Here is a 25,547-nt window from a genome sequence, read left to right as displayed (position 1 = left end):
AAACTCCTCTGAGATCATCAAGTCCAACCTTTGACCAAACACCACTTTGTCAATTAGACCACGGCCCTAAGTGCCACGTCCAGTTGTTCCTTAAACACCTTCAGGGATGGTGACTCCACCACCTCCTTGGGCAGCCTGTTTCAATGCTTGACAACTCCTTCAATGAAGAATGCAGGACAACACTTTAGATAAGGATCCTCCCCAGTCCCCTCCCCAAGACACTGAAATATGAAAGACTTTGTCCCAAAATTAGAGCTAGGTGTGTGCGTATGACATACACAGATACAAACACCGGGTTTTATAGGAACTCCAGGATGGCCTTTCAAAGCACTCACTTCTATACAGAGCCTCATCCTCCCCCAACCCACAGACATAGGAAGGGTGCAGGGGGGGAATCTGCTTCCAATGTCGATACCTCAAGGGACTTCACTTGACAGAAAGCAGGACTAAAGGCACTCTGCACTGCTCACTTATGTAATATGGCAGAGCCACACGTGAGAATGCTACAGCTGACTCATCTCGCTCTCCTTTGCCAAGGCCATGTCTGACAAGCGAGCAGAGCCCTGGCCCCTGCCTGGCTCCACCACCTCGCGCTCCCGACACCTGTGAGCTGGCCTGATAACAGCAGGATGCTGCAGGCGCCGGGGGCAGAAACCACACTGCTGATTACCAATCACTTCCACTGCAAAGTAAAATAACTAGATAATTTTAAAAAATGTGGTTGTACAACTGTATTTACAAAAGAAGTAGCATATGCAGGACAGCATTTCAAGCTGCATAAAAGGAAATGTGCAGTTTGTTCCATTCCACAGCAAACGTTATATAAGCTCTTCAGCTTTCATTTGAAAGTCACAGATCAGGCAGAAAATTAAGAATCTGGCATTTTTTATTTAACCTCCAAAGCGCTGCATTTTGACCAAAAGACCAGCCAAACAAGTCTTTAAAAAGTAGCAGAGGAATCCAGTCCTGGCCACACCCTGCCGTGGTGGGGCTGTGTCTGCTGTTACAAAACCCAGCCAGGTACGCAGATACAGTGTACAAGATAGCACAGCAGAAAAAAATAAATACTTAAAAAAAGTTTTTAAAAGTATATAATTAAATATAAATAAAATATATACATATATAAATATATATAGCTTACAATATATAGTAGGTATATACAGTCTATCTATATCATATAGATATAAAACACAACTAAATAAAACGAACCAAAAAACAGACACTCGAGGCTTGGCTGGAAAGCCAAGCGCCCGTGTGCCCAATTTCACCAGCAGCCTGGCGGGGCCAAAGCCGCATTCGACGCTTCTCAAATTTCTACGCGGAGGATGCAGCACATGCTGCGACCCCGGGGAGAAGGGGATGCGATGTGCCGGCGCGGCCCTGCCCGCCGCGCACGAGCGCCTTCGCTCCGCCCGCGGGGGTGCGGGGGCGGCTCCGTGCCCGCTGCGGCTGCCCCGCTGAGGAGCCCACCTGCCCCCGCTGGGTACCCACTCCTGCCCCCGCGGGATCCCCACTCCTGCCCCCGCTGGGTACTCACTCCTGCCCGGGCCGGGGCACCCCCGCTCCCCCTCGCTGCCTCTCCTCCTGCCGCCGCCGCAGCCTCACTGGGCGGCGCCGGGGCACCGGGGCAGCCCCACCGAGCCGCGCACCTGCCGCAGGTGAGGCGGGCGGGGCCGGGGCGGCTGCGGAGCGCCCGCTCCCTTTCCCGCCAGCGGCTCCACGGCGGCATCGGTACCGCCCGGTGCCATCCCGTTCCTCCCTCCATTCCCGCTGTCCCGGGCACGTTCCACTCTGCGCTCCTTTTTCTCCCCCCAAAACAGGCAAACCCCGTAGCCGCCTATAATAGCCGGTGCCGTAAAGCGAGGCGTGGGCGGAGTGACAGTCGCGAGGTCCTCTGCAGCGAAGATGGCGGCGGGGGAGGCGAAGTCGGTGCTGTTCGTGTGCTTGGGTGAGCGGGGCGAGGGGCGGCCGCTCCCGCTCTGCGCTCGCCGCTTCTCGGCCTAGGGCACCGGCGGGGTTGGGTGGGAACGCGGTGAGGCGAGGGCCGGAACCGGGGGAAGTGTGGCAGGCCCACCGCGGTGCTGTAGGCGTCCCGCCCTCGTATGGTTCCGCGGGTTTCCCTTATGTAGGAGGGCCGGAGTGGTAGCCAGGAGGGGAGGCAGAAAGCGGAATCCACCTGCGCCCTTTTCGTCATAGGAATAACGAGGAAGAGCTTAGCGTTGAGGGTGGCAGAGCACTAGAAGAGGTTGCCCGGGGTGGTCGTGGAGTCTCCCTCTCTAGAGACATTCCAAACCCACCTGGACGCGTTCCTGTGTAATTTGCTCTAGCTGACCCTAGAGTCCAGGGGGATTGGACTAGTTAATGTCCAGAGGTCTGTTCCAACCCTAATAGTTCTGTGATTCTGTGAAATCAGTAGGAAATGGTGAAGGAAGTAAAATCCAGTGTTGACAAACGCGAAGCTTGTGTGTGGGGAAGAGCAACACCTAAATAGGCATAAACCAGCTCTGACCTAAGGCTGTTGCTTGGGGGCAGCACGGTGAGGTGGCTTTGAACAGCTTTCTGAGATGGGTTGTGCAGCACTTGGCTTCTGGAAGAGCGGGATGGGAACGGGGAGCCTGCCCACAGGTTTGCTGTTGGGAACACCTGACATGGGAAAGGGAGAGAAAATCACAACAAGAACCACTGAAGTTAATGTAACAGCCACTGTAAAAAGAGGGAAAGAAGGTTAGGACTTTAAGTAAGAAAAAGAACTTGGTGGGGACTGATCTCTTATGATCTAATAATGAAATCTGCAGTCTGTTATGAAAATGAGTGAAAAGAGTAAGATTTTTTTGAAAGGCTACCAAAGTGAAGAAATAGGAAACTTTCTTTTACTGATACTCTGTATGTTTAAGTTATAAATCCTGTCATGCAAAGTCACAGAAAATAGAAGTGTAGATGGGATCAGAAATCACTTGAATGCTTTTCTGAAGCTTAGGACAATTAATTACTGGTAAACAAGATAATGACAACTAGCAAATAGCTAACGTAACTACATAGATTACAGAGCCATACCCCATTTTGTATATGCTTTCTCTAAACTTCTGGTTTCTTCAGGGGATAACAAGCTGGATGACTCTCTGCTCTGATATAGGAGGGCTGTTAACAGTATCTGCTTCCTAGCCCCTATAATCTTACCTATGTGCTATGACTCCCTGGCATTTTGCCACATTTATTACAAAACCATTAGTTAATCTTTGGGCTTTTCACTGGGTTTTTTTTGTTGTTGTAATAGGAGACATGCAGATTAATTGAATAGCAAACCAAGAGTTTAGTTTTGGAAATATGTTCTGATGTTTACTTTAGAGTAAAATCAACCCCTAATAATAATCCAGGGAAAACATCCTGTAGTAAGGGATTATCAGTTGCTGTGTGTTTGGAAGCTAGTGGTCTATACAGATATTTTTGTATAAAAACATCTTAATTAATATGAATCCTTCTTCTCAAACATGATGTTCTGAAGACAGTGGTAATCACCGTCGCTGTGTGCTGAAGGGTGAGCCAGCGTGGAAGAAGACTGGCCTGGCTGAACAGGGAGCTCTGGCTGGAACTGAAGGAAGAAAGGAAAGATTATGAGCTTTGGAAGAACGGGCAGGCAACTCAGGAGGACTAAAGGATGTCATGAGGTTATGCAGGGAGAAAAATTAGAGGGTCCAAAACGCAGCTAGAACTTAAAGTGGTTACTGCCATAAAAGACAAAAGAAAATATTTCTGTAAATACATCAGCAGCAAAAGGAGGGCTGAGTAGAATCTCCATCCTTTATTGGATGCAGGGGGAAACAATGACAAAGGATGAGGAAAAGGCCGAGGTATTTAATGTCTTCTTTGCCTCAGTCCTGAACACTAAGACCAGCCCCTGGAGCTCGAAAACAGGGATGGGGAGCAGATTCATAGAATAGAATCAGATTCACTAAGGTTGGAAAAGACTTCCAAGATCATCAGATCCAACCTTTGAGCAAGCACCAATCTGTCAACTAAACCATAGCACTAAGTGCCACATCCAGTTAGTTCTTGAGCACTTCAGGGACAAGGACTCCCTCACCCTGCTGGGCAGTTCCCTTTCAATTCTTAACCACCCTTTCAGTGAAAAAAATCCTCCTGATATCCAATCTGAACCTCCCCTGCTGCAGCTTGAGTCCATTTCCTCGTCTCCTATTGTGAATGGCCTGGGAAGAGACCAGCTCCCACCTGTCTACAGTCTCCAGGCAGTTGTAGAGAGCAGTATGGTCTCCCTGAGCCTCCTTTTGTGCAGGTTAAACAACCCCAGCTCCCTCAGCTGCTGCTCACAGGACTTGTGTTCCAGCCTTGTTGCCCTTCTCTGGACATGCTCCAGCCCCTCAGTATCTTGTAGTGAGGGCCCCAGACCTGAATGTAAGATTCAAGGTGTGGCCTCACCAGTGCTGAGTACAGGGGGACAATCACTGCCGTGGTCCTGCTGGCCACACTATTGCTGATACAGGCCAGGGTGTCACTGGCCTTCTTGGTCACCTGGGCACACTGTTGTCAACTGGCTGTCAACCAGCACCTCCAGGTCCTCTTCTGCCAGGCTGCTTTCCAGCCATGTTTCCTGCATTGAGAGAGCTGCTGGAGGTGCTCACCGAGCCACTTTCAATGATTTACCATCAGTGCTGGTCAGCTGGAGAGGTTGACTGGAGGTTGGCAAATGTGGCACTCATCTACAGGAAGGTTTAAAAGAATGATCTGAGGAACTGCAGGGCTGCCAGCCTGATGTTGGTGCCAGGGAAGGTCATGGAGCAGATCATCATGAGTGCCATTATGTGGCACTGGACAACCAGGACATCAGGCCCAGCCAGGCTGGGTTTAGAAAGCGCAGGTCTTGCTTGAACAACCTGATCTTCTGTGACCAAGTGACCTGCCTAGTGGATGAGAGAATGGCTGTGTATGTTGTCTACCTGGACTTCACTATAACCTTGAACACCATTTCCCACATCATTCTCTTGGAGAGACTGGCTCCTTAGGGCTTGGATAGGTGCACTGTTTCCTGGGTAAAAAACTGGATGTGTGGGCCCAAAGTAGCAGTGAATGGATTTACATCCAGTTGGCAGCTGGTTATGAACAGTGGTTCCCTAGGGCTCAGTATTGGGATCAGTCCTGTCTAGTATCTTTATCAATGATCTGGACAAGGGGATTGAGGGGTACTGTAGTCAGTTCACAGACAACACCAAGTTGGGTGGGAGTGTTGAGCTGCTGGAGAGTAGAAAGGCTCTGCAGAGGGATCTGGACAGGCTGAATCGAATCCAATGATAGGAGGTTAAACAAGACCCAAGTGCCAGGTCCAGCTCTTGGATCACAACAACCCCCTGCAGTGCTGCAGGCTGGGGACAGAGTGGCTGGAAAGCTGCCCTGTGGAAAAGGACCTGGGGATGCTGGCTAACCACAGCTAAACATGAGCCAGTGTGTGCCCAGGTGGCCAAGAAGGCCAATGGCATCCTGGCCTGTATCAGCAACAGTGTGGCCAGAAGGACCAAGGCAGCAGCGATTGTCCCGTTGTACTCGGCAGTGGTGAAGCTGCATCTCAAGTGCTGTGTCCAGTTCTGAGCCCCTCAATCAAGAAAGACATTGAGGTGCTGGAGTGTGTCCAGAGAAGGGCAATGGAGCTGGTGAAGGGTCTGGAGTACAAGTCTGATGAGGGGCGGCTATGGGAGCTGGAGTTGTTTAGCCTGGAGAAAAGGAGGTTCAGGAGAGACCTTACCACTCTCTACAATACCTGAAATAAGTTAAAAGAGACGAGAGGAAATGGCCCCAAGTTGCACCAGGGGAGGTTTAAATTGAATGTTAGGAAAAATTTCATCCCAAGAGCATTGGAAGAGGCTCTATAGGTATTTAACAGACACGCAGACATGGTGCTTAAGGACATGGGTTAGTGGTGGACTTGGCAGTACTGGGTTAACAGTTGGACTTGATCTTCAGGGTCTTTTCCAACCTAACCTATACTATGATTTTGTGAAACAATTCATACATGTGGGTTTGTAAGCCCAAAATGGTGATTTGCACTATAACAAGGTTTTAATGCAGGATCTCTTTTTAGTATAACGTAATATAATAGTTTATATAAATTATTAAGCCTGAAGAAAGGGTGGCCAAGTCAGTACCAATGTTAATAGGAAGGATTTTTTTAATCAAATGTTGTAAATAGTTTTTAAATTTCCTCTTCTGTGTTACTGGGTTATAAAAAAAATCTTAGTGATATGTGGTGTGAAAAGCTAATTGACTTGATAAGCACTTCTTTTTTTTCCAATTAAATATACACTCTTTTCAGTTAAATTTTGGAGGCAACTTGTTTCGTCTTCCTGCTTTAAGTTTGCTTGATTTTTTTTGGTTATTCTTCAAGAGTGATACTTTTTTTTCTCCTAAATTTTATTAGGAATAATAGCTGAGATTATTGCTGAAAAGAGTACTAAACAGATTTCTAGAGCTGCATTTAACTGTAGTATTCTTTGCTAGTTAATGCAGTACATTAATGCTAAAATTTGCCACATCTAGTGAGGATCCCAGAAAGGACAATCCTTCATGAAAAATTACATTTGCTTTCTACATTGTTTTGAAAGAAACCTATTACTGAAATATCTATCGACTGTTCTTTGTTTGTGATGAAATAAGCATATACTCATTACACAACAAAATACAATCTAGTTAATGTGCATAAATACGTTAGCGATAAAGGTTTCTCATCACTGAGAAATAATTGAAATACCCAGCAACATACCTAATTACAGCATATGAAAAGGCACCAGAAAATATTTTTTTTTTCATTTAAGCAAAGAAATAATTAAAAGTGGAGGTGAATCAAAATGCAGTTTGCTCATTTTACACGTACGTAGCTCATGTAATTAATAGTTCAGCTCCAGAAATGAGCTTAATATGATGCTGTGTTACATAAATCAGTCTCTTTTTCTCTGATGACTTCTCCAGTATAACACAACAAGCTGAATAGGCATCTTAGAGCAGGCACTGGCTTACTGATCTCCTCCATAGATAGAGGAACAGTTGTAAGATGGGTGTACTGTTGAGCAAAGTGGGTTTGGCTGGGTCTTCAGCAGATTAATGCTTGTTGTGAATCACTGATTTTGAGTCTTCTCCCTGGGGACCCAGACTGCATAGAATAATTTCTGAAATGGCAACTAACTTAGTGGGTATGAGGGCACTAGACAAAGTTACAGAGTGATTTGAGTTTCCCAGTTCAGTTCTCATGATTCATCATATGTGTTTAGATATAGCCAAATACTAGGTTTCATGGGACAAAATGCTATTTATAGCTGCAGAATGGGACAGCAATAGGTTGGGTAAGACATTGAAGAAGTCACGAAAAACAATTGCTGTAATGAGGATTCTTGGCAAGTTGGCATAAAGAAATTGTCTTTTTTTACAAAGAAGAGAATGTTAGATAAGTGTAAGGAAAATTTATCTTTCTTCTATGCAGTATTGGTAATAAAGCTGTAAGAATACAGTGTCTTATTTAATCTGTGTTTAGAAATGATGCAGAAGTACTAGAGAGTTGAAAGCATGGTTGTAAAAGTAATCTTGGAATTGAAAAACAAGATACATGCTTAAAACATGTTAAGGTCTGCTTGTTGCAACTAGGTGCTTATGTGTTGAAAACTTGTGTTTTCCTGATGAACCTTTGGGTTGATTAGAAAAGCATAATGTACCAGCAGTTAAATAATTCAGGATAATTATTCTTGCTGCAAGGGAAGTTTTTTGAGACGCACACACATACACACACACGAATGCAAAGACCAGAGAATCTGAACTAAAATCAGTGTCTTGAATGGTTCCTCACAAAAGTAATTGAATGCTGTGACAAGATGGAAAGAACTAGGACTTGTGATGAAGTTCTGACAGGAATTTGAGTACAGAATGGAATAAAGTGACTGGTCGGTTTTAAATGCTTGTGAAGGGGACCTGATGAATGATGCAGATGATGCTGGGAAACATTATTCCAGTCACTTGGATAAGTGACCATTCATGGAAAGATATGCAGAATAAAAATCAGGTTTGTACATGTGAGAGGATGAAAACTAGCAAAGCTTTAGTTATTAACAGCAGACAGAAAAATAAAGGAACAAGAGAAAAGCATTTGTTTGCATTTGGGGAAGGTCTGAGAGATGTAGGGAGCTGAATAAGGAACAGTTAAGATACAAAAACAATTGAGAGAATAGATGATTGGATCAACATACCCAGAGATGGGCAATGGACCTGAGCATCAAATGGATCCAAGTTATCTTTCCTATCAGTAGAAGCAGAGCTTCCCTTTCTGTCTGGGAATGGGTCAAAGATTAGTGCAGAGACTGGAGTAAGAACTCAAGAAACTAAGCATTAGCTTAGATCACTGTCACTGGAGGCCTTGTGTTTAGAAAATGAGTGAGAAAATGGTTCCAATACTGATTCTGTGATTGAAATCCCTTGTCCTTGAATCACTGTATTTGGAGATGTTTGTAGGATTAATTTCAGTGGATTGACTCTAGGTACCTTGGGCACTAGTTTTGTATGATAGAAAATGTCACTACAGCTTAAAGAACTTGAAATGCAAAAAAATGAAGGGAGAAGATAGAGATTTTGAGAACTTGAATACTGCTAGCTTCTACATAAAGCCAGCATGATCAGATCACTTGGAAATACAACAAAGAAGAAAGGAACACCAGGGGAGGTTAGGTAGTGAAGTTAAGGTGTAGATAACATTTAACGAAAATAATGGTTAAAGTCCAAGGAGGAAGGTAAGTGCCCTACGACTCTTTTTGTGAAATTTCCCCTTTCACTCTCCAAATATGTCTGTCAATCCATAACTTAGGAAATGCTGTACATCTATGAGGAACCTCAGCAAAACCTCGGAAGACCAATGCGGGATGTAAAACTGGGTCTGAAATGGACAGAAGTTAGTGAGAAAAGTGACTTGAAAACAAGGATTAAGTTTGCATATGTCAGTGGGATAAGATAGGGCTTTACATCAATCTTAAGATGAATGACAGCAGTTGCAAGGAGTAGCATGGGTAAAAGTTGGTTAGGATGAAAATAATATGGCACAGTATGTGGGGAAAAGAGCTTCTGTTAAGTCAGTTCTGTGATTCTGTCCATAGTTCCCAAGAATAGATTTGAATGCTGATTGCAGTTCCGTAACAGTGTTAATACCTCTGTTAATATCTGAAATGTGTCATCAGGGAGGATATTATTTTTCAAGTCACAAACTGGGTTAAGTGTTTGTTTCAAAAATGATACAACTGGAGTTTATAGTTACTGCTAGAAGTGGTAGTTAATATGTTAAATCAAGGGTGATCATGGTGCTGATGGATAAAATCATTATGGTATTTTATATGATCTAATTAAAGCTTGTATTTATGACATTTATTTTAAGAAGTGGGCAAACTATAGAAGAGTGAAAATTTGGAGCAATTCAATCCATACAAAGCAGGAGGTTAAACAAATGGAAAAAGCCATGAGGGATTTATTTCAAAAACACCATTTTGAAATTTGGGAGCTAGTTAATGAATGACTAGGACCAAGAGTATTAATCATTGGTTTTTACTGAAATGTTGACTGTAGTAATGAAAGTTACTGTTCATACACAGTTCTGTGGGATCATTCATACAGAGAAAAAACTTGGTACAGGAAGAAATGGATGGCCTCAACGGCTGGTGTGATGGGAACAGAACATAATAGTTTAGAAACAAGACTCAAAGATCACCTATTTGAAACAACAAAGCAAGAGAGGGAAGGGACAAATTAGAAGGAGGGGTTTATAATCATAAATTTGATACTCATGAATGAATCAAAGGTGATTGTAGAAGTTCTCTGGTTATTTTCAAAAGAACCTATTACAGACTTATGTTTTTATTTAAAAAATTGGAACAAACTTTTCCTGTAGTGTAGTCAGTCATTTTGCTTGTCAGTATTCAGGAAAAGTAAATTCAAACTAGAAGAAGTCCAGATCTGACTTTACTGGAGTGATTAGATAAGGTCAGTTAATTTCATGAGGAGATTGAGAGCTTGGTTTGGTTAGTTTAGCACAGTTATGCTTGGCAAGGGTTCTGTATCTGTTGAAGGAAAGACAGAGACTGATGTTAACCAAGATCAGATGAGCAGAGACTTCCAGGAATAAATACTAAGTTGAAACTGGAAGGTCTTATGCTACCACATGAAATTAGTATCTGGAATAGCCTTTTAAAATAATGATGCTTTTTAAAATGGAACTTGATGTAAGAGGAGCGGTGCTGTATATGCTTGCAATATCAAAGGATTGGGTTCATTGATATGAAGGTTATTTTCTGTCTTGTGCTGTATGTTTCCATGTTTTGAAATTGTATTGTTTAATGCTTAACTCACTCAAGAAATGAGATTTTTTTTTTTACTTTATTACCATATTTTAAAGACTTTCATAATTAGTAGTACTAACCTGTTTTCTCATTTAACCACAAAAGGAACCCCAAAATTTTTCTGCTTTATTTTTCTCCCAAGACTGATTTAATTTCTGTGCATGGAATAAACTAATTCAAATAGTATTAGTATGTTTTCTCCTGGAAGAAGATATACTGACATCACTTAATATTTCAGCAAGATCAGTTTTTCAATGGTTAGCCCGTTCCCTTTGCCATTTAGTGATTTGATGTTCTCTAAATCTTTGACAGTCAATTTGTGTTGCTTCAGACCTTCACTTCCCTCTGTGATTTTTATAGTTGACATGAGTGTGGTAGCAAGTTATTAAATGCCCAGGTCAAAGTACCTTCTCTCTTTAGCAGTGAAGTACCTACCTTGGTGTTTTGTTTGAAAATGATATTAACTGCCTCATGTGAAAATTTCTTTTTGCTGATGGAAATTTAGCTTTGTTCATGGGCATTTCTTTCTTTCTTTTTACTGTTTGAGATTTGGAAAGAATTTAATCAGTAGTAGGAGAGTGATTTATTTAAGGGTACAGAGATGAGTTTTGCCATTTCTGGTTTTTATACTTACCTGCTCAAAAGTTAGAGATGAGCAAAGTTACACATTTTGTTTGATGGAAAGTGAAGATTTGTTTGTATGAGTTACTGCCATCTGGGTGATATATCAAGTATTATGAGTATCCATCTAGTTACTGAAAATTTCTGAAGGATAAAAAGGTAGAAAGAGTTAAAGTAATAGTTGAATAGGCTTTTTATTTTTGTTGAGACACTTCATTCTTTTTCAAATATGAATTTCTGTATGCATTTTAAGAGGTCTACCATAGATTGTTACAGTTGTAGTTACAGTTTCAGAACAAATATGCTGTAGATCCATTATTTTTAGTTTTTAATGGGGCTGTAATACATTGTTGAAATAGGTTATTTTTGAAATAAGGTCAGATCAAGTGGCTAGTGCAGTTGGAGGCCATTGGAAGGAAAGACTGATTATGTATTTGTACAAATACCTTAACTGTTTGCTGGCTGATTGACAGCACTTAAGCTTTAACATATGTTTGGTTTTGTTCCTAATCCTATGTATTTTGGACAAAAAAAGTTGGGAATTTTTTTTCTGTGATATTTTTAGAGCCTGTGTAATTGTATTCAATTTTTGGGGGTTAGAATTAGTTTCTAGATGCTGCTCTTGATGAGGGCTCAGTTAATCTGTAGTGACTTGATTTCAGTGACCAAGAGTATTTTTACTACAGGTTGTTCAGCCATTTCACTATGTTCTCACAATGGTGGTGGCTGTGTTTTGGAGTTGTCCAAAAGGTTTTGCTCATAGTGAGGTAGTAATGTAGTAAAGTATTCAGGCAAATATTCATGATTCTCCATGCATTACTTGAAGGTGGTATTAGTTGAAATTTGGCAGTGTGTAGGAAGATTCAAAGATAAAAGTAATATGCTGCCATTTAAATTCTGTAGTTTTGCTGCCATTTAAATTCTATGGTTTTGTCTTCTGTGATCGCATATCCCTTATAAAGGAGAAGAGAGTGATGTGCTTACACAGCATTCGTCCTATTTATTTTAATAAGTTATATCTTTTCTTATAATAATACGCATTTCAAGAGACCAGTGGATAGTATAGAATCCTAGAATGAGTTGGGTGGGAGAGGATTATCAGCTAGATCATCTCATCTAGTTCCAGCCCCCTGCCATAAGCAGGGATGCCTTGCACTAGACCAGGTTGCTCTAAGCCTCATCCAAGGCTGGCTTTTTACATTTCCAGGGATGGAGCACTGCAGCTTCTCTGGGAAACCTGTTCCAATGTCTCACCACCCTCACTGTAAAAAAAAAAAAAAAATTCTTGTTTATGTCCAATACAAGTTTTCTCCATTTCTTTCTGTTTAAAGCTGTTGTCCCTTGTCCTGTCACTACACCCCCCCTTTATATATAGAAAGGTTGCAGTAAGATCTGATCTCCCCAGTTCTTCTTCAGGCTGCACAACCTTAGTTCCCACTCAGAGGTGCTCAGCTGTCTGATCATCTTTGTGGCCCTCCTTTGGACCCACCCCAACAGCTCCATGTTTCGCCTGTCCTGGGTGTCCCAGAACTGGCTGCACTAGTCCAGGTGGGGTCTCATGAGAGCTGAGTAGAGGGGCAGAATCCCCTCCCTAGACCTGCTGACCATGCTGCTTGTGATACAGCCAAGCATATGATTGGCTTTCTGGGCTTCAGGTGCACGCTGCTGGTTCTTATCCAACCTCTTACCCACCAGTGTCCCCAGGTGCTCCACTGGGCCCCTCTCAGTCCCTTCATGCCACAGTCTGTACTGATATTGGAGATTGCCCCAACCCAGGCACAGGACGCCGGGTTTTTACAAAGTCTGCATTCTATCTAAGTAAATAAAAATCTTTAGTCTGATCTGGGCTGAAAAATCTGCACAATTACTGGTTTTTTGTTTTCAATAGTCTGAAAATTCACTTGAATCTCTTGTTTCCATAGGAAACATCTGTCGCTCTCCAATAGCTGAAGCAGTTTTCAGAAAACTTGTAGCTGATGAAAAGCTTGAACATAAGGTAAGCTATTTATTTCTGTTCCAAGAAATAACTGTCTCGTAGCCAGTTAGAAATATAAGCAGTGAGGAAAGAAACATAAAAATATAAATTTGTTTTTCTGTAGTGGAGGATAGACAGTGCAGCGACATCTGCCTATGAAATAGGAAGCCCTCCTGACTATCGAGGACAGAATTGCATGAAGAAGCATGGCATTACCATGAATCATATTGCCAGGCAGGTACTGTACCTTAATTTTCTTTAAATCTGTGTATATATTTGTTTTGTTGTTACAGTGGAGGACAGACAGTGCTGCTGTTTCAGACTGGAACGTGGGGCGCTCCCCAGATTCAAGGGCTTTAAGCTGTCTAAGAAATCATGGCATTGAGACAGCACATAAAGCACGACAGGTAGAAGAGAGCATATTTTCTTTCTTATTCATACCCATGCCCTAACCATTGCAGTCACAGAAGTCATTTGAGCAGGGCATAAGCATCAAGTAATAAATACTCTCTGCAGTTTTTTAAAGGACTCCAAAGTGGCCTAACTCTTCTAGTTGAGCTTCAGGAGTTTTTTGTTATTAAGGTTCATTGGAAGTATAATGGGAAAGCATTGAACCAGTTTCTTCATTATAGAAAAATCCTGCCTCCAAATGTTTAGTATTTTGAGCATTTTTAAAATACTTTTAAAAATTAAGTTACTCTAGTAATCTGTGATGCATCCTTCAGCAAGGAGTTGTATATTTATATACAAAGAAGTAGAATACCTGTTCATCCATCACAAAAAGCTTCTGCACTCGCATGAAGATCTTTTAAAAATATCTGGAGTGCTAAATTAGAATGAAAGCACTCAAACCCAAGATAAGTAGCACAGCTGGTGGTAACTTCAGAGGAAAACATATCCTTGAAGCATTCTTAAGTCAAAGGCAGGTTTGCCACTTAGTGAAATCCTTTAAGTTTTACCTAAAATTGTATCTGTTAACAAAAGAACATGTATTTCCATACTGCATTCCAGAGAGATTGGAAGTAAATGTGTCTGCATCTATTTAAATCATTCAGACACTCATATAAATGCAGATAATTTACTTCAGTTAACTATTCTCTGGATATAAGATATTCCTTTAGGGCTTGACCTTTACTTAGTTTGAGTTTACGCCACTAGTTTTTGTATTGACAAAAAGATCAAGCAGTCTTGTTATTATCTTACATTTCTGTTCCCTTCAGAATTTTTCTAGACCTCACTGAGGTCATATTTACTTTCTTCACTTTTCAAAGACTACATGTTTAGTTTTTTGACTTTCAAAAATAAATTTTCTCAATTAGTCAATTGCCCTCTGCTGACCTCTCCTGATGTTAATCTCTGTTTATATGATAAACAGAATTAAGCCCAGCACCATTTCACATTTTTCAGTAATTTACTATTAGAATAGTTACTAAAAAAGTCTGTTGTGGTCTTTTCTTGTGACAACGTCCGGATTTACTGTTTATCAGTGCTTACAAACATCATTATTTGTCAATATACAAGCTAAATGGTTCTGAAACTATTCAATCAGTGTTTCAGTCATCACAGTAGTGTGACATGTTTGTCTTCTTAGAAGATATGCCTTGGAAACTTGAGAACTGTTCTTGGGTATTCCTAGAGTGGTTTATGAGCAGTTAAATTAAAGCAAAGGACCCAAAACAAGTTGATCCTCTGTCTTGAAGCAGATCTTTGTATCCTTCTTTGGCAGAGAAGGAATGAAAACACTTTAATGTTGCTTATACATTCTGGCAAATGAAGAGATTTTTCAATCAGAAGACTCTAAAATGTTACACAGACAGGGAGAGAAAAATTAAAAAATGAGGTAATAAAATGTAAGACTTAACAGGATGAAAATTTGTCTAAATCATCCCAGTACACATAGTTTGTTTTGTAAAGAAAATCTTAAAATCCCTGAACTACAGCTAACTGTTCATTTTGCACTGATGTTAACTATGTAGCTCCAAATTTTTTTTTCCAAATTTCTGTCATATGGTCTCTGCTGATTCTCTGAACTGCATACCTGTTATGGTCTTGTAGTACTTCTGAAAAAAGAGGTACTTGACAGTGTAGAATAGGACTTTTCAGAGTGGTCAGGTTAGTACAAGTGGAAGTGTATTTGTTTCACTATTAGAGACAAACTTAAGGATAGACTTTTGTGTGACACTTGTTTCAGAACAGATTAAGGAAGATTTAATACAGAAGCTGCAGAAATAGAGAGTAGGGATTTACCTTCTGTTGCCTTCGAAGTATTGTCATAAGATAAGTACCTTGTACAATTATCCTCTTCAGTCCTGTGGAAAACTGTTATCCACCCAGTGAAAGGCACCTTCTCTCATGTAATTTTTTGCATAATTATGATAATAATGTAATTTAGCATTTCTTTTTTATTCAATACTACAAGAATGGTTTGTCAAAGAGAATATTAAATTGGTTGTGTCCTACCATCACATACAGTGATGTTAAAAGTGAATTATACTTCTAAGTTAAAAGTGAAGTATAAAAATAAATGTATATATTTATATATAAAATAAAGTTGTTAACATTTTAGTTAATGGTGGGTTGCTGTATGAAATTCTCTAAGCTCTTATTCTTCATGCACAAACCTGAGAGGTTTTAATCAGTTTCACTTTTATTCATGCTGAGGCCAAAATTGATTTTGGTATGACTCATACCATCCATTTGCTTTAAATATGAAATTGAGATTAGAAGAAGGTTGTATTAAACACTGTTTCACAACTGAATAAATTTGAGGATTACTGCCTCTCTGTGCGTTTTAGACAGAGAAAATGAGATTTCCCTTCTGTAAATAAAGGGAAATGTTTCACTAATGAATTAATAATTGTTATATGCATTTTTTAAATGTAAAGTTATTGTTATCTGTGTAGTTTCATCCCAAGTTGACTACTTGAACTCTCCACTTCTCAAAATGTTCATCAATTTTTACATCCTCAATTTCATCCCCCAAAGTACTAGTTTTCATAGTTTTGAGGAGTACCTTCAGTTACTGGGGTTTGCTCAATGAAAGTTTTTTTTTATCTGACACTGTGTTAGGGCTTAAAAGTACAAGTGAAATGGTAACCTTGGTTTTAGGGCTGCATTTGCAACTGGTTTAGTGGTGGTCATAGGGTAATAACTGCCACATTGTCAAGTGATCCTAGTTTATTCTTACATTTGTCTGTACAACAAAGAAATCCGTGCCCTCAGATTTTCACAGGGGCAAGTGTTCAGCTGTGTAGAGCAATCAGAAGCAGCTTGTAGAAGATTTGCCAGGAAAACAGAGCTATTTCCGCTGCAAAAATACTTTTTCATAGGTCAGAGGCACTGCATGAATACAGCAAATATTTTTACAGTAAAAATAAACAAGTCTGTATTAGTTTTCATTATTAACCCTTTCTTTTCATGTTCACTCCTGACACACCTCACTCCTTCAATTCTCTTTGTGTGTAATGTTTCATTTATGGTTTTATTCTGGTGATAATTTCTGTCTGTCTTTTCTTACTCCCTTTTATGGGAGCTTAATCAGTATCTATTTGCTGTTTGCACTGATGCCATGATGATTTTTTATCTTTTCTTTTATACTCCTGTTGCACCTTTTTACAACTTCTGTATTCTTAGTGCTTTTTGCCTACATTCTTGGACTTGTTTGTTCAGCTCGGAGACTAAACATTTTAGAAGCTTTGTAGTTAGGGGTCAGTGTGCCCCAGACCCCAAGGTCCTCTCCAGAACACATTCTGCAAACTAAGATAGAACCATCCAGGGGAAGGTTCCTTGGGGAGGGGGGGTCATTCAAGCCTCTCATTGGGGAATTTTTGATAGCTATGCTAATTAGTAAAACCTATAATGTTGTACCAGATCTTTTGAGGGTGAGCATTGTGGTGTGCATTTCGATGCATTCGACGTGGATGCGTGCACCTAAGGATCCTTAAAATAAATACAGAGGTAAAACCCCTTTTCCCCTTCTAACCATGTTTGACTCTTGATTTTAAGACCAGGAAAAGGCATCAGCACAAAAAAAAAAAAAAAAAAAAAAGTGTCTGCTTTGCCATCTAAACCTTTTTTTTTAAATACATAAATAATTTTTACAGGTTAAAACTCTGCCTTGCAGGATAATGTGTTTTGCCTTTTGGCTGTTTACTTGCTTACTCACTTCTCTAGCCCATTGTTTTTAGAGATGCCTGCCAGAAAACCCTGTTCTGAACAACCTTCCCAAGTTTCTCGGCTATGGTGCTTCACACAGGACTGTGCAGTCTTAAAGTGAACTCTAATATTAGAGATTTTATTCCATTTCTTCATCCTCGTTATGGACACCTGGTTCAGATATCTTATCCCAGCATTCTGGGCAGGGTCCAGGAAGATTTTTCCCTAAGCTAGGCTTAAATGTAATGTGAAATAAAATGACAACTGGCAAATATCTGCAGCCATCCTTATAACAATAAGATGACATTAATATTTAAGCCAGCAGTTTATCTGCTATGTTTGCCTACATGACTGAACTCAGATCGCTGAATTTAATTTATATTCATGTTTAGAAGTCAATAAATTACAAGAAAGGAAAAAGAATAGATGATATGATGGTAGGAAGATGTACAATAGATCCCAGATTTTTTCACATCATACTACAAATTTTGTGAATTTACATGGGCTAAAATACTGTGGATGCATTTGTTTTTAAGAGATTAACTCATACCCTCATACTTCATCTTTAAGTTTCACTTGGTATCTTTTCCTGTGCAGTGGCAAATTTCTAGATTGGAAGTACTGCAACTGATTCCAGGTTACCTACATTTTTGTTGTCCTATCAAAAAAGTAATTTTTCTATTTTATTTCTAACCATTTTTATTGCATGGTTCCCATGATTGGAAATTGCTTTAGTGCTACTAGTTGAAAAGTACTAGAAATGTTGCTTTTAATGATGTTCTAAGTTGATGCATGAAATGTGAAAAAAAAAAAAATAGAAAAGGCCTGTTAAATAGCTGACTTGGATTGTTTGTTTTCTTGTGGAATACTTGCAGAAATGGATAAATAATCATGGTAGAGTATATTTAAAATGTTGTAGGTTATTGTAAAATTTGATGAAGGTGCAGTTCTATTCTTTCCACCTGTGTCTTTTTTAATAAATCAGAGCTACAGAATTTGAAAACACTTCTTTCCCCCTTTTTATTAATCAAAGGCAGTTTGTAGGCTAAAGCACCTGTTTTTACTTCTAGATTACTAAAGAGGATTTCCAGACCTTTGATCATATACTTTGTATGGATGAGAGCAATCTAAGGTAATGTATGAAGAAATGGAACAAATTCATATGGATTATTTGCAGTGATGTCTCACAAGTTACTTTGAAGACAGATGTCACATTTTACTGCTTAGCTTGTGTTGGGGTTTCTTTGTTTGGGTTTTATTTTTTTTACATGTATGTGAATGATGTGCTAATGGATGGATTCTTCACTTCTAGTAAGTTTAATTAGAGTCAGAATTCAATGGTTTATTTGTGTGATACATGCCACTCAAGGATTAAGGACATGGAAATTTAGTTACTTTGTGCTATATACAGCTGATGCCTGTATAATTAAGAATGAGGATGTACTTACTGTCTTGATTGAAGTGATCTGTTTTTCTAATTGCATGGCAGTTAAAAGACAAATTGGGAACTTGGAAGGGATTAAATATGGTGCAGGTTTTTTTTACTTTTTTATAGAAATAGAGGGAACTCTGAAATAAGCAAGGTTGTTAGCTTGGGGAAACATTGTTTTATTGTTAGCTGTGCTCTAGTTAAGCATACTTTAGAAAGATCTGTTTAAGTAGTTTCCTAGTGTAAAAATTTGGGTATCAGTAGCAAAATTTCTACTCAATTGCATACATATTGAGGATTAAGGAGCTGAATTTGAATAAACTACAGGTGCCAAAGTGCTTGTAAGGGCTATTGGAAAGTTAGTTTAAGAAGGCCCAGACCAAACCACCACAACCAACAACAAAACCTAAATAAAGACCCTATTAGTAGCACATAAAGTCTTATAGAAGCAGCACCACTTAACTGAAATAAGAATGATTTTGTTGAGTTTTCCAGAATGTCTTGAATAAGCTCTCTTCCACAGTCTTCATGAATGAAGGGTATGTAACACTGGGCTTGATTGCAGCATCTCAAGCAATGACGTGACAAGGCTTCTGTCTATTTTCACTTGAATTCTTAAACAGAAATTTGAATTAACAATTTATATGATATGTGCTCTAGGGCAGAAGAAACGTCAGAACTGTGACAGGAATATTGCTACTGCTGTGCTAAAGTTTTGCCTTTAACTTGCACTGAGTTCAGCCATTTTGCCTAGGAATGCCTATTTGTAGCTCTAGGAGGGCAGGCTGATTCCAGGTGTTGGTGGAATGCCTTGTCATATCAGAAAAGGAAGATTTGGGACATGTCTTTTCTTTAGTACCAGACCCATCTGACCCTCTTCTGTTCATTAAGTGGTATGCCAAAAGCCTTTAAGAAGATAGTCTGACATTTTTTTAATAATAAAAGGTTAGAGAATTTACTGAAAAATCTGTAAATTGAAACAATAACTTGATAGAGGAGCTCTGATTTTTCTTCAAGCAAAAACAGTACTGTGGTCTCACTGCTATTTCTAAACTATCTGAAATTAATTTCTTAATCAGAATTAATAATTAAAATTTAATTTCTTAGAACTGATATGGTTATGACTAAGTATTCACAAGAGGGGTTTTTGCCTTTTTTAATGGTGAGTAAGTAAAATGATGATTTGGTATGGAGATGTATAATGTTAAAATAATTTAGTATGTTCTGGGAGTTCATTGTGAAAATGGTAGTACTGAGCTGCCTTTAATCTGAAGATGATGAGAGGTGCATTTTAAGTGCCTTTGGGATAACGGATGACCATTTTTAAGCAAATAGGGAAAATGCCATCTCAAAATGAGACGCGGTGTAGAGGGAAGAGGATGTGACAACTGATGAAATGTTACAGTATATCAGAAGGAAAACAGGTGTAGCTCACTGATTTACCATTTTCTGTTAACTGAATGTGGTAAGATGTCACATGAGATAGAAGTAGTATTGAGAGAAGTTGTAGCATACCAGTCTAAAACACTGGCTTTGAGCAGATAGGAGAATCTTACTTGTACTTCTGGGAAAATACCTGGATAATTTCCATTGTTTTTTGTTCAGTACAAGCTAAGGGTGGGTGTTGAAAGTACTAATGATTGATTTGAGGAAGAACCCAATGAACTGACTGTTACAAAGTTTTTTTAAGCTGTGGGTCAAGTGCCTGACTGCTTGTTTATTCTCTGAATTCAGTTTATGTCCTCCTTACTCAATTAAAAAAGACCCCACACAACAAGAAAAACAAAAACAAGCAGCAGCATAGAGTCCACAGGATTGACAGAGTCCAGACATGTTATTTTCCTATTTGTCTAGAAAAGATCATGAACATCTTGTGCTGATGCCAAAACTCTGAAGGAAAATTCAGGGGAAAATTTTATTTTCTCTTCTACAGAGATTTGAACAGGAAAAGCAACCAAGTTAAAGACTGCAAGGCCAAAATTGAGCTACTTGGAACTTACGATCCACAGAAACAGCTTATTATTGAAGATCCATACTATGTATGTGTAAGAAATTCTTTGGATGGCTTGATAAAAATTGTGTTTGTGTAGTATATAATCTTCCCAGATCCCACAGTTGGTGTATGATATATAATCTGATGTTATACAAAGTTGAAATGTTAACATTTTTAAAATGGCTTAAGAAAACTATATATTTAATGGGATTGGAAAGGAAAATGTTATTATGCTTATAACAGTTACTAAATTTAAATAATGCAGTGCACCTATCTTTTTAATATTGAGTGAAGCCCTGTTTGATCAGCCTCCTTGCAAAGAGGATGTGATCAGGAAAGATAAAGACATGGACACAGGTGGTCAAAAAAGTTGGTTAGTACCAGCCAAGAGCAAACAATTAGACTAATATTCTTCAGTTTAGGAAACAGAAGTGGATGAAGATGCAGTACGGTTCTATAAAATCTTGATATGAAAAGCTGCATAAGGAATTGCTATTCATTACCCAGGAGGTAGAGAGTATCAAATGGTATTAGTGGGGAGCAGGTTCAAAATAAAAAGATGGGGGGTTTTTTTGTTTGTTTTTTTTTTTCCCCACACAGTGCTTCATTAAACTGTGAAGCTCAACATGACAGGTTAGTGTGAGCATAAAAAAGGAAAATAGTTAAAAGGGCTCAAAAGTGAGTGGAAGAAATATGTGAAGGAAAGTCATGCAGGATTGTTAAATACAAAGTCACAGAGTTTGTCTGTGGAAATTCCTGAGTTCGTACTAGAGAGATCTACACAAAAGCTGCCACCAAGTATTTGCACTGTTTTTATTTTTTCCTAATGTCTGTTGTTTGCCATTACTGACAGCGGAAAAACCAGTCTGCAATTTGTACTTTCTCTTTAGCCAGTATTGTTATTCTTACAGTCTTTTTCCTCTCTTCTTTTTTAGGGGAACGAAAAGGACTTTGAAACTGTTTATGAGCAGTGTCTTAGATGCTGTAAAGCATTTTTGGAGAAGTATCATTAATGCTTCATCATACAATTTCTAAAAGAAATAATTAGCTTCTCCTGAAATATGTAAAGTTTACTTGATTGATGTATTTAAATTGTAAAATTATGCCTCTACATTCAATACTTACTCAGTTTAATTTTCTATTTTAGCTGTTCTGTCATCTAATGAAAAAATACAGAAAGGTTTTAATTGGATTACATGATCAACCATTTTGTCACACATCAGTGTAGTAATAAAGTATATAATTTAGGATAAATTTATCTGTAAACTCTTCCAGTGCTTTCTCACAAGCACTGCAAAAGTAACACCTTGCTTCCTTATATGCTATGCTGACTGAACTGAGGTCTTGTCATTGTGTCCACAGTGAGTTAATTTCAGTCAACTTTCAATGGTTATCAGTGAGATAATAATTGATGTATGACCTTGGTGTGTCATCCCAGTATCATTAGGCAGCCTTTGGATGGAAGGTGTTTCATGTGGAGCCTGCTAGACTAAAAGATCTGCTGCCTTATAGAACCAGCTAAGTCTTCCTTTGGTCTTCTGGTCAGTTCCTACCACACTGACACAAGCACATGTAACACAGCATTTACTTTGGGGGAAGACATACCAGCATAAAAGCTGAAATGTGAAATCACGTTTTATATCTCAAAGTAGTAAAATACTCAAGTCCATGCAATATAATGGAATATTTCATGTAATCCCAGTTCCTACATGAGGGTCAGACAGTATTCCCAGATTTACTCAGGAGGTCGTACAGCCTGTCAAAAGTGTTCTTTGAGAGTACAGTCCAGCGTAAAGACAGTCCATCTGTAATACAGTACTAAGTTAGCAGAAGGCCAGTAAGTAGAGAGTTCTGCTCTTGGATGAAATTTGAATGCTTTGTAAAAATCTTATCTCCTGCTTGTCTGAACATCACCTTTCCTGTCTGCCTTAGACATGTAAATGTACTGAGATCAGTAATGTAAGCGATACCATGATGATTTTCCTGTTTTGAATATTCTCAGCATTGGTATGAACTAGTATTACCACTGTCTGTAAAACTGGATCTATAAAATTTGTTTTCTTACTTATTTAGCCTTGTTTTTGTCTCTTGCTGCCTTCCAAACTTGTAGTCTCTCTGCTTGTCACCTGCTCAGTGTTCTGGGAGAGAGATGGATTTCAACAGAAGATTGTGTTATTCTTGGGGAGTTTGGAATCCTGGTGTCACTCTGTGTGTATTGCAGACTTCACAATGGCGATTAAGTTTCTTGGGACTTCTGCTGTAGAATAGATGTGTTTGTGTTAGTGAGGTTTCTGTTTTGTGCTAAAATTTCAATCAGACATAAAACTTCAGAACCTGCTTAGAAAAGGCAGATGGTAGAGGGAATACTTAAATACAGAAATCAGAATCTTTGTGCATTATTGCATTACCATCAGTTTTGACTTCTAAAAAACAAACTAGGAATTGCAAGCTAATAGCTGTTTCACTTTTCAGGGACAAAGAGTAATACAGTGTTTCAGATCCGATTGAGTACTGACTCTGGAAAAATTCTTTTCAATTTCTTTTATGAACGTTTTGACAAGGTAAATGGGGGAAGATAACAGGCAGTTAGGGACTAAATATCCTAAATGTGGTGGAAATACTTAGGCATAATCTAATGTTACTCCTTGCCAGAATGACCATTTCAAATATTCCAGTGAAAGTAAAATAACTCAAAAGATAGACAACATGATGGTTTGTGTTTTCCCATTCATCGCTGTGTAGGAATTCAGCCTATGGTTTCTTGCATATTAAAGCTAAGATTGAAAGGTCTTAAATCTTTATCTTTGAGCTGCTGGGGTAACAAAGGAAATAAGAGGATATGGTTGTTTACCTTCACTAAGCTTAGGAATCTTCCTGTAAAGTGATACTTGGTCAAAGCTCTTTGTGTTAAATTCAGTTCAGGTTTTAAAAGTTTCAGCCTTGAGACAGATTTTCAGCAAGTAATCTATTGACTAAAGAATTCACCACCTCTACTCAGAGGAATAAGCTGGTTGATTTATTTTTATAATTAGTAGTTTTTTATGGAAGAGGGGAGGGAGCACTATGGTATTTTATACAAATTTGTTGAAGCCCAGAATACAGAACAGGGATTGCCTTCGGGAAGGACAGTTGCACAGAACCATTATTTGGGTTCAAAGAGAAACAGTGAATACAAATCATGTATCATACAGATGACTAACGCTCACACATCCAAAATACCACTCATGAAAAATGTAATTTTGAATGAAAAAAGAACCAACTTCTATCTCCCTCCCCACCCCCACAGCTTGTTATATTTTAGGTAGTAAAGTTAAGACTAAAAAAAAAAAAAAAAAAAAAAACCTGCTATAGTATAAGTGTATTTTGTCAGAGCATGCTGACTTCTGCTAAATCTAGAGAAAACTTATATGGGTTTAATTTATTTATATTAATTGCTTAAATCATTAAATAAGTTGGTATTTCCCTTTTACAAGGAAATTTTCTAGAAGGTTTTTTTCAGCCAGATTTTGGGTATCCTACTAGAAAAAGAAAGCTTTACAATATTTTAAACTCCCATGTTAAGTATTGGGCTGTGATCTGGTCAGTGGAACCACAGTGAAGCAGAGTTCCACCCACATGTTTACCCTCATGTAGATGAGCAGCTTTAGTGAATCCCGTAGAAGTTGATTCCTTTAACAACCAAGTTTTCTGCAGGCATGTATTACATCCATTGAGATGTGGAACTTCAGCATTCAGTCATCATTGAAAGCAAATAAAAATATGTACTTCTCCCCTGCTAAATACAGCTATGTTCCAGGATGGGATTTTGTACTTCTGCCGTTTTCTCTTTTCTTCTAAACAGTTAGATGCTGAAGGCTCTGAAGTGTCAGTTTTCAGAATCTCAGCTCCAGTAGTTCTAAGGGTGCGGATGGTTGTGTTTGGTTTTGGTTTTACATTTTGTGGTTCAAATTGAGGATAGAATGGAAACTATGAATGCCAGCATTCAGATAAAAGTAGCTGTGGTTCATTGTAGTGGGGTGACCCTGGCTGGATGCCAGGCACCCCCCAAACTCTCTCTTGCTCCCCTCTGCAACTGGACAGGGGAGAGAAAATACAACGAAGGGTTCATGAGCAGAGATAAGAACTGGGAGAGATCATTCATCAAATGCCATCATGGGCAAAACAGATTCAATTTGGGGATATTAAACAAATTTTTTACTAACACATTCAGAGCAGGATGATGAAAGTAAAGTAAGACCTTCATACATTTTCCCCCCCACCCCTCCTTCCCAGCTCTACCTCCTCCCCCAGCAGCACAGGGAGATGGGAATGGGGGTTGTTACGGTCAGTTCATCACAGGTTGTTTCTGCCACTACTCAGGGAGAGGAGTCCTTCCCCTGCTCCAGTGTGGGGTCCGTCCCACAAGAGACAGTTCTCTAGTCCATCCTACAGGCAACAGTCCTCCCCAAACTGCTGCAGCATGGGTCACTCTTCTATTGGGTGCCTTTCTTCAGGCACAGCCTACTCCAGTGTGGGTCCCCCACAGGCTCACAAGGTCCCTCCAGCAAACCTGCTCCAGTGTGGGCTCCTCTCTCCACAGGTCTGCAGGTCCCTGCCAGGAGCCTGCTCCAGCCTAGGCTTTCCATGGGGTCATAGCCTCCTCTCAGGCATCCACCTGCTCAGTCAGGGTGGGTCTCCTCCATGAGCTGCAGGTGGATCTCTGTATCCTCATGGTCGTCCTGCACTGACTTTGGTGTCTGCAGTTGTTCCTCTCAGATGTTCTCACCCTGTTCTTGTCAGGCTGCAATTACAGCTGTGCAATAGCTTTTCCCTTCTGTTATCCCATAGGTGTTACCACCATTTCTGATTGGCCCAGCAGGACCATCCTGGAGCTGTCTGGCATTGGCTCTGCTGGACATGGAGGAAGCTTCTGGTAGCTGCTTACAGAAGCCACCCCTGTAGCGCCCCTGCTACCAAAACCTGGCCATGCAAACCCAGTACATGCATTTGCAGATTGCACATAAAAAT

General features: G+C 39.7%; 2 protein-coding genes across 7 annotated transcripts in view; one reads left to right on the top strand and one right to left on the bottom strand.

The window, feature by feature from the left end:
- The window catches only part of SH3YL1 (SH3 and SYLF domain containing 1), a 47,896-nt gene extending 46,256 nt beyond the window's left edge, over window positions 1–1,640 (bottom strand). For 4 of the 5 annotated variants that reach the window (XM_032104556.1, XM_032104559.1, XM_032104560.1 and 1 more), the window contains exon 1: window positions 1,538–1,640. In XM_032104556.1, coding sequence (XP_031960447.1) covers window position 1,538 — 1 coding nt within the window. In that variant the 5' untranslated portion in view covers window positions 1,539–1,640. Of the gene's footprint in view, window positions 1–1,514 lie in introns of all 5 variants that reach the window. The other variant, XM_032104558.1, reaches the window with a different exon arrangement.
- Window positions 1,641–1,841: 201 nt separating this feature from the next.
- On the top strand, window positions 1,842–23,703 carry ACP1 (acid phosphatase 1). 2 transcript variants are annotated; one of them, XM_032104563.1, is made up of 6 exons: window positions 1,842–1,948; window positions 12,911–12,984; window positions 13,257–13,370; window positions 18,189–18,250; window positions 20,481–20,586; window positions 21,476–23,703. In XM_032104563.1, exons 1-6 carry the CDS (start codon window positions 1,906–1,908, stop codon window positions 21,551–21,553), a joined length of 477 nt encoding a protein of 158 aa, XP_031960454.1. In that variant the 5' UTR covers window positions 1,842–1,905; the 3' UTR covers window positions 21,554–23,703. The 2 variants fall into 2 exon arrangements, with proteins under 2 accessions (XP_031960454.1, XP_031960453.1); XM_032104562.1 differs by lacking the exon at window positions 13,257–13,370 and adding an exon at window positions 13,088–13,201.
- The last annotated feature ends 1,844 nt before the right edge of the window (window positions 23,704–25,547 follow it).

The sequence above is a fragment of the Corvus moneduloides genome, chromosome 3, assembly GCF_009650955.1.
Source record: "Corvus moneduloides isolate bCorMon1 chromosome 3, bCorMon1.pri, whole genome shotgun sequence".
Taxonomy (NCBI): Eukaryota; Metazoa; Chordata; class Aves; order Passeriformes; family Corvidae; genus Corvus; species Corvus moneduloides.
The sequence above is the reverse complement of the archived record's forward strand: the minus strand, read 5'-3'. Positions and strand labels throughout refer to the sequence as shown.